At 33.1% G+C, this 6,449-nt stretch overlaps 1 protein-coding gene across 1 annotated transcript; it reads right to left on the bottom strand.

Annotated features, from left to right (window-relative positions):
- Window positions 1–2,784: 2,784 nt before the first annotated feature.
- LOC130665916 (uncharacterized) lies at window positions 2,785–3,819 on the bottom strand. The gene has a single exon (XM_057466546.1). The coding sequence runs from the start codon at window positions 3,817–3,819 to the stop codon at window positions 2,785–2,787; it is 1,035 nt and encodes a 344-aa protein (XP_057322529.1).
- Window positions 3,820–6,449: the final 2,630 nt, after the last annotated feature.

Here is a 6,449-nt window from a genome sequence, read left to right as displayed (position 1 = left end):
ATGGACTTGCACGATGTGAACATTGGTTGTTTGACCACCGTTGGATCAAGTTGAGGTTGTTGTAATGCAGAAAAGTATTGATCACTATGGGCATCAACATTCAATATCATGGATAGCTGGTTTGCTACCATATGAATTTTGGAGAGAAATTCTTGAAATTATGGTCAAACGTATACGTTATTTTTACGTACAAGGTAAACAGAAGAAGAGATCGCTTGAAGATCTAATTGACACCGCCGTACCGATTATAGATTTGGAAAAAATGAGATTTTTCTCGTTTTATGTCAAGAATGATTTCTTGAAACATCAATGTCCATATTATGCCTATCACTTGAAGAAACTGGATACTTCATGCGCATTTCAAGATGTCCAAGAGTTCAAGAGATGGTTCTGGCATTTTTATAGATTTTGACCAACCTATGAAAAATCGGTTCAGATCTTCAATCAATTGCAGAATTTACTTTGTATGGATGATCGAGATATCGCATGTCTTGATGATACATTCATCCTGGAAAATGCAATCCAGCAAATCGACTTCGCTTGACACAAACTATCCGAACGACTACAAAATAATGAAAAATTGATTGGCTATCGAAGGTGTCGGGATCATTCTCTTTTCTATGATGATATTTCTGATTGTCTTGCATATCCATTCAGAAAAGATTGCTCTAACTGTATTTTTTTAGGTTAAGATAAAATACTGTAGTTTATGTAAGACTAAAATGTGTATTTTTAGGTTAAGAAAAAATACTATAGTTGATTACGTAAGACCAAAATGTATATTTTAGGTTAAGAAAAATATCTATAGTTTATTATACTATGTGTTTGAGGTTATGTTACACTAAAATGTAGATTTTTTAGGTTAAGAAAAAAATGCACTTATCCAAAAAATTAACAGAACAAAAAAATTTTATAAATTTTTCAGTGATTTTTAGAAGGCTGTATTTTCGTAAAAAATGAACGTACCGAAAAAACAAAAAAAGCAAATTGAAGATTGAAATCTCTAGTTTGAAGATCTTTCAGCAAAATATTTTTTTAAGCCACGGTTTTTGCGCAATCAGAAGAAAAAGTTCGAGACAAAATTTTTCTAAATTTTTTGGTTTCGTTTTTTAGGTCTACGGGGCCGGGAAAAATTTTTTCAAAAAAACGAATTCATGGCTTGTTTAGGAAATTTATTCAGCTACAATTTGCTTTTTTTTTTTTCTCTGGACGACAATTTGCTGCTGAGATATCAGCCTTCAAATGAAAAAGGATCCTTTTGTCTTTGATAATTGATATCTCAGCAAGAAATGGTCACACAGTAATTTAAAGGGCCGTTTAATAAACTTGAATAAATCCCCTGCAAGCTCCATTTTTGATTTTTAAAAAAAAAATTTTTTTTGCCATCCTTGATATCCATTTGAAAAACCTTTAAAAAATGGCCATTTTCTGGTTTTTTAGTCGACTCATCGCTACTCTGCAAATATTGATAAAAAAAATAATGTTGCCATGTAATTTTACAGCTTAATGTACCCCCTAAAACCCTGGAAATTTTCAGATTGATCCATTGAACCGTTTGTCCGGTCCGATTGCTCAAAGTTTTACAAAACAATTAAAGGAAGAAGTTTTGTTCCTTAATCTGTGTACTCGTTATCAAAATGAAAAATCAATTTTTTTTCGGATTTTCTTTCATTTTTGCGTTAGTTATTCAGTAAATGTAAGGTAAAGAAATAAAAATTTTTTTTTCCGAAAAACGAAAAAAAAAAATAACCCCCCGAATAAAACATAAAAAAAAAAAATTGGAAAAAAATTCTTGTTTGGTCTCGTTTTTTGGAAAATTTTTTTTTTTCCTCTTTACCTTACATTTACTGAATAACTAACGCAAAAATGAAAGAAAATCCGAAAAAAAATTAATTTTTTCATTTTGGTAATGATTACACAAATTAAGGAACAAAACTTGTCCCTTTAATTGTTTTGTAAAACTTTGAGCAATCGGCCCGGACAAACGAATCAATGGATCAATCTGAAAATTTCCAGAGTTTTTGGGGGTACATTAAGCTGTAAAATTACCTGGCAACATTCTTTTTTTTATCAATATTTGCAAAGTAGCGATGAGTCGACTAATAACCAGAAAATGGCCATTTTTGGAGAGTTTTTCAAATGGATATCAAGGATGACAAAATTTTTTTTTCGAAAAAATCGAAAATGGAGCTTATAGGAAATTTATTCAAGTTTCTCAAACTGCCCTTTAAATTACTGTGCGTCCATTATTTGCTGAGATATCAATAATCAAAGACAAAAGGATCCTTTTTCATTTGAAGGCTGATATCTCAGCAGCAAATTGACGTACAGAAAACATAAACAAGCAAATTGTAGCTAAATAAATTTCCTAAGCGAGCCATGAGTTTGTTTTTTTTGAAAAAATTTTTCCCGGCCCCGTAGACCTTAATAACAAAACCAAAAAATTTTTTAAAATTTTGTCTCGACCTTTTTTTTATGATTCCGCAAAAACCGTGGCTTGAAAAAATATTTCGCTGAAAGATCTTCAAACTAGAGATTTCAAGCTTCAATTTGCTTTTTTTTATTTTCTCGGCACGATCATTTGTCACGAAAATACAGCCTTCCAAAAATCACTAAAAAATTTATAAAATTATTTTGTTCCTTTAATTTTTTGGATAAGTGTACTATAGTTTATTATGTTTTTGAGATTACATCAAATAAAAAAATATTTAAGGTTATATAAGACTTGAATGTATATTTTAGGTTATAAGTTATAAATACAATATATATCAATATAAAAAAAGTTTATTCATTCATAAATGTAAGTTTCTTAATTAATACAGGTTCAATAATTATATTTAATTTATTAATTCTTTGTTTAAATCGTTCTCGATCTCTTGCTGTTTTTTCTTGCTTGTTCGTGTGCAAATCTCCATACATACAAGTAATGTATGATTGGCGTTGTATTATATCGTACAGTCTCCATATTAGTTTTCGTATGATGCTGCTTATGGGATTATACTCGACGATGCGATCATGTATAATGAGGCAATAAGCTGATGTCTGCGCAGGAAATTGATTTGCAGATTCAAATTCCAGGTGAATGTCCACGGGTCCAGATTTGATTGATTCGTTTTGTTTCGAGCAATCGATAACATACAGTGGCGCTTGTTCCAAAAATTTCTTCTTTGTCAGCAGTGGTTCAGGTTCTTTGTTGTAGTAGGAAATTCGGAAATTTATATACATGTCATACAACAGAGCATATTGATTGTTCGCGATGTTGAGATTAAAATTCCCATAAGGATAACTCCGAGAGTTTAAAAATAATTTTATGTCCCTGATGTTGCAGTGATTAAATCCGCTAGCATTTCTAGTTGCGTCATTTTTTCTTGCAGTTTGAAATCCAAGTATTACAAAACGTGGTTTTTCGAGCTGCGTAGAAGTTTTGACAGCCCAAATGTGCTTCGAAGTATTTGGTAATAGAGGATACTCGTACAGCTCCCAAGCACGGAAACTGATTGAAATAGCTGGATCACTTGTAATATAATTCAAAGCTTCAATTTTTTGTTTATCAGCCATAGTTACATATGGTACAATCCACTCGATTTTTTGCAGCGTAATTTTAACAGCTTCAGCATGAGCTCCAGCAGCAGGTGTGGCCACAATGTATGCATTCAAATCGGAATTTGATCTTATTAAAATTAATTCATGTTTTGCATTGATGACAACTTTATGGTAATCTTCAGCAAATCCAAGCAAAAGACTCAGTGGTATAGATACATCAAAGTAGCCATTATCATTGTGTAATTTATTGACAGCTTCATCCATAATCCAGCCCATATTTTTTAGTGTATTTTGTTAAGCAGGACTCAGTGATGTGTATCCTTTCATGAGACTTGTGATACCAACATTTTTATTACGATCAATCTCAACACCATTGAGTTTGTAGCGTATTTCTTCAAACATATGACAAACTGTCATGTTGACCATGGGAGTAGTTGCACTTACAGCTGTACCATCAGACTTGGTGACTTTCCCGTATACATGTAATGTACTTTTACTCGGAAGTAGACACAAATCTTGATGTTGAACTGCAAGTTTTATTTTATCGCTGTTGTTGAATGTTAATGAAGCTTACGGTAGATGAGCATGCGCTTCATAGTGCGCAATTGACTCATCAAAAATTATTTGTCGTTGAATATTTAAGATTTCCGTCGCCATGGTCGTGTACACGTCAAACAACAAAAATAAATTCTTATTTTCTTAATTTTCCACGTAATTTTAGTCTTAGGCTCTGTAGAAACTGAGAGTTCTGATGTGTTAACACCTTGTGAGGTACTTGGCGACTGATGTTGCTTGATCATGCTGCTATCTTTTTATAGCCAGCACCACTTTTTGTCTCATACATGATATTCATTATTTTATAGACTTTAAATGTAGTCTTATCGTTATTGTCTCACCTCTGAAATTAGCTAGTCTTCCGTCTTGATCTACAATTCTCAGTCTGAGATTATGTATTGCTTGTATGGCGATCGGTAGATAAATGATGTGTGATGGCAATTCAACAATCTTATATCCAGGTGGTACACTCGGGAAAAATTCATGAATAATGTGAACTTTGTGTTCATTTATGTAAGCACCTGATGTGATGTTGCACTCAACTCTCAGAGCATTGAGTTTTAATATTTTTACTGGTAAATCTAATGAGTGAGTTTTATTTGGTGCAAGCTTCTGATTTGTAAATCCCAATAGCTGACCAATAGAATCTTGGGGTGTAAAACTTACAAATTGATCACATTTAATTTCACTTCTCAATTCATTGTTATTGGCACTGATGCTGAGGCTGAGTCTTCGGAATTTCTTTTGAATGTATTTTTCAATGTCAGTGATTTCGTAACTTCCTGTTGGTATTGTCAAGACTTTCTCTTCAACAGTTTCATATTTTTCAGCTTCTATATCATTTTCACTCGCTGAGTCATTTATATTATTATTTTCCGGCACTGAGATATTGTCATCAAACTTTGTAATTATTGCCGAATTTCTTTTAGCTCTTTTTTTCTTGACTATTTTCTTTTTCTCATTAATGCTAGTATCATCATCATTATTTTTATCCACAGAATAAGAGACATAGAATTTATTAGCACCCACATCAATATTGGGTATTGAATTAAATGTTAATAACTCTACAAGTCCCAGGACATAATTTTTAGTTGGTGATAATTCAATTGGAGGGAAGTAGTTGGCCTCCAACACGGATCTCGATCCTGTTAACGTTAATGTGAGTGAGTCAGCCATGACTGATGTGCTGTACACAAAGTTACATCAATTTATAGTTGCCCGGTGAGAAATTTAAGACACAAATGTCCACATATAATTGTATTAAAATTCTGATATCTTTTGTGATTATATTTTACGCTACCAACATCGAGATACTGCATAAGATCTTGCGGTGGTTGTAAATTACCAAAACTATCAAAGTAAATAACTTTATCACTATTTTTCTTGTATGCTACCTAATGAGTACCAGGTCCATGTTTGTCAACAAGATTAATAACACCGGCACACAAAAAAAATTAAGTAGAATGTGCATTCGACTGGACCTACCTACGCTTACGTATTTTGGTCCGCTGAATCCGAATTCGAGGTCAGTTTGACCCCTACACCCTAGAAATTTCGAAAAAACTTCAAAAAACCGTAAAAATGATGAAAATTGGCAGTTTTAATGATAAAAAAATGTTTTGGAACTAAACTAAGCGTGATTTTCATGTATTTCGATCTACTGAATATGAATCGAAACTTTAATGAGACCACGAGCCATTTTAAATGTGGAAAAAACACACAAAACTCTCGAAAATTCCGAAGAAATATAGTTTTCATGATAAAAAATCTTCTTCTGGTCCAATTCAGATAAAATTTTATATCTTTTGATGTCTTCAATTCGCATCTTAATTGTTTTAGTCTATTCACCCTTGTTCGGAAGTAATTCATCAACTTTACGCGGACCATAGAGAAGCATCCTACGACATTAACTTCGCGCGGACCTCAGATCCGAGTCTTTCTCCCACCTCACTACCCGACGTCTCATTGGTCAGCTCTTAAGGTTTCCCTTTCTCCTCGACTCCGAGACTTCTCATTGGAGCGCAGATACCGACGCCTCCCACTCCGCGGAGAACTTTCTCGAACCCGGCTCTCGGGTATATAGTCTAGTCGACAAGTTGAAAATGGTCCAAAATAGAGATACTGCTCTTAAAATTAGGTGCGATAGCTCATTGGATCCGGAATGACGCCTAGAAAAATTTCCTGAAAGTGTGTATTAGCACGTAAAAATTGCAAAAGTTATAAACAATTAAAGACGAAAAAAAGAAGGCATTTCGTTTTTTGCCAATATTTCATAGACTATTAATATTTAAGAAATCTTACAAAAAGATTCTTAGAGAGGAGGAAATTTCCAATAAAAAACTCCGACTCCC

Source organism: Microplitis mediator, chromosome 3 (genome assembly GCF_029852145.1).
Source record: "Microplitis mediator isolate UGA2020A chromosome 3, iyMicMedi2.1, whole genome shotgun sequence".
Classification (NCBI taxonomy): Eukaryota; Metazoa; Arthropoda; class Insecta; order Hymenoptera; family Braconidae; genus Microplitis; species Microplitis mediator.
Note: the sequence above shows the minus strand (reverse complement) of the source record. Positions and strands in the feature narration are given on the sequence as shown.